General features: G+C 35.7%; 1 protein-coding gene across 1 annotated transcript in view; it reads right to left on the reverse strand.

Annotated features, from left to right (window-relative positions):
• Positions 1 to 439, reverse strand: part of LOC108570483 (notch homolog 2 N-terminal-like protein) — a 1,956-nt gene extending 1,517 nt beyond the window's left edge. Inside the window, exon 1 of the mRNA XM_017932348.1 lies at positions 391 to 439. Within this exon, the coding sequence (XP_017787837.1) occupies positions 391 to 439 (49 nt within the window). The remainder of the gene's footprint in view (positions 1 to 390) is intronic.
• Positions 440 to 673: the final 234 nt, after the last annotated feature.

The following is a 673-nucleotide window of genomic DNA, read 5'->3' on the forward strand; positions in this document are numbered from 1 at the left end:
GTAAGCAAAGTTTAATAATAAGACTTCGAAAATAATTTTTCTTCGATCGTAAGTTAAAATCTCGACCATTTACAAATATTAAAATTTTTAAATATTTTCGCATTATAACATTAATGAAGACACATGCCAAGAAAGATAAGTGATAAAATACATAAAAGAACAGAGCTGCTAATATGTCGATTAAATGAAGAAAAAATCGACTTATTGGAAGATCGAACAAATAAATATACGCTGTTCTGTAGTATTACTCTTGCGATGTGAAATCGGCGTAAGAATTCTAACAATTATATGTATATTGTTTTATGAATGCGATATTTTGTTTTACAAAAAATATTATTTTTTTTTTCTTTTATATAAGGAACGTATGAAACGTAAAAAACGTGTTCATACCTATAACAACGAGTAGCAGAATTATTGGTAGTGCCAGTCTTGGTAGCATGATGGGCCCAAAACCTCACACAAAATCCGGAGGAGAAACGTTCCGATAACGATAATCCAGAAGATTGTACAGAAGTCCGAAGACGGAGATCGATGACCGGCGCCTGCGACTAGGCTATTGCCTGAACTCAGTGAGGTCAAAGGGGGTTCTTTACACGTTCACTATCGCGAGGATAAAATTCGTGCTCCGGTGCAACGTTTCTCGTACCGGCCAGCAACTATACTCGCTGAGCAC

Source organism: Habropoda laboriosa, unplaced genomic scaffold (genome assembly GCF_001263275.1).
Source record: "Habropoda laboriosa isolate 0110345459 unplaced genomic scaffold, ASM126327v1 scaffold84, whole genome shotgun sequence".
Lineage (NCBI taxonomy): Eukaryota > Metazoa > Arthropoda > Insecta > Hymenoptera > Apidae > Habropoda > Habropoda laboriosa.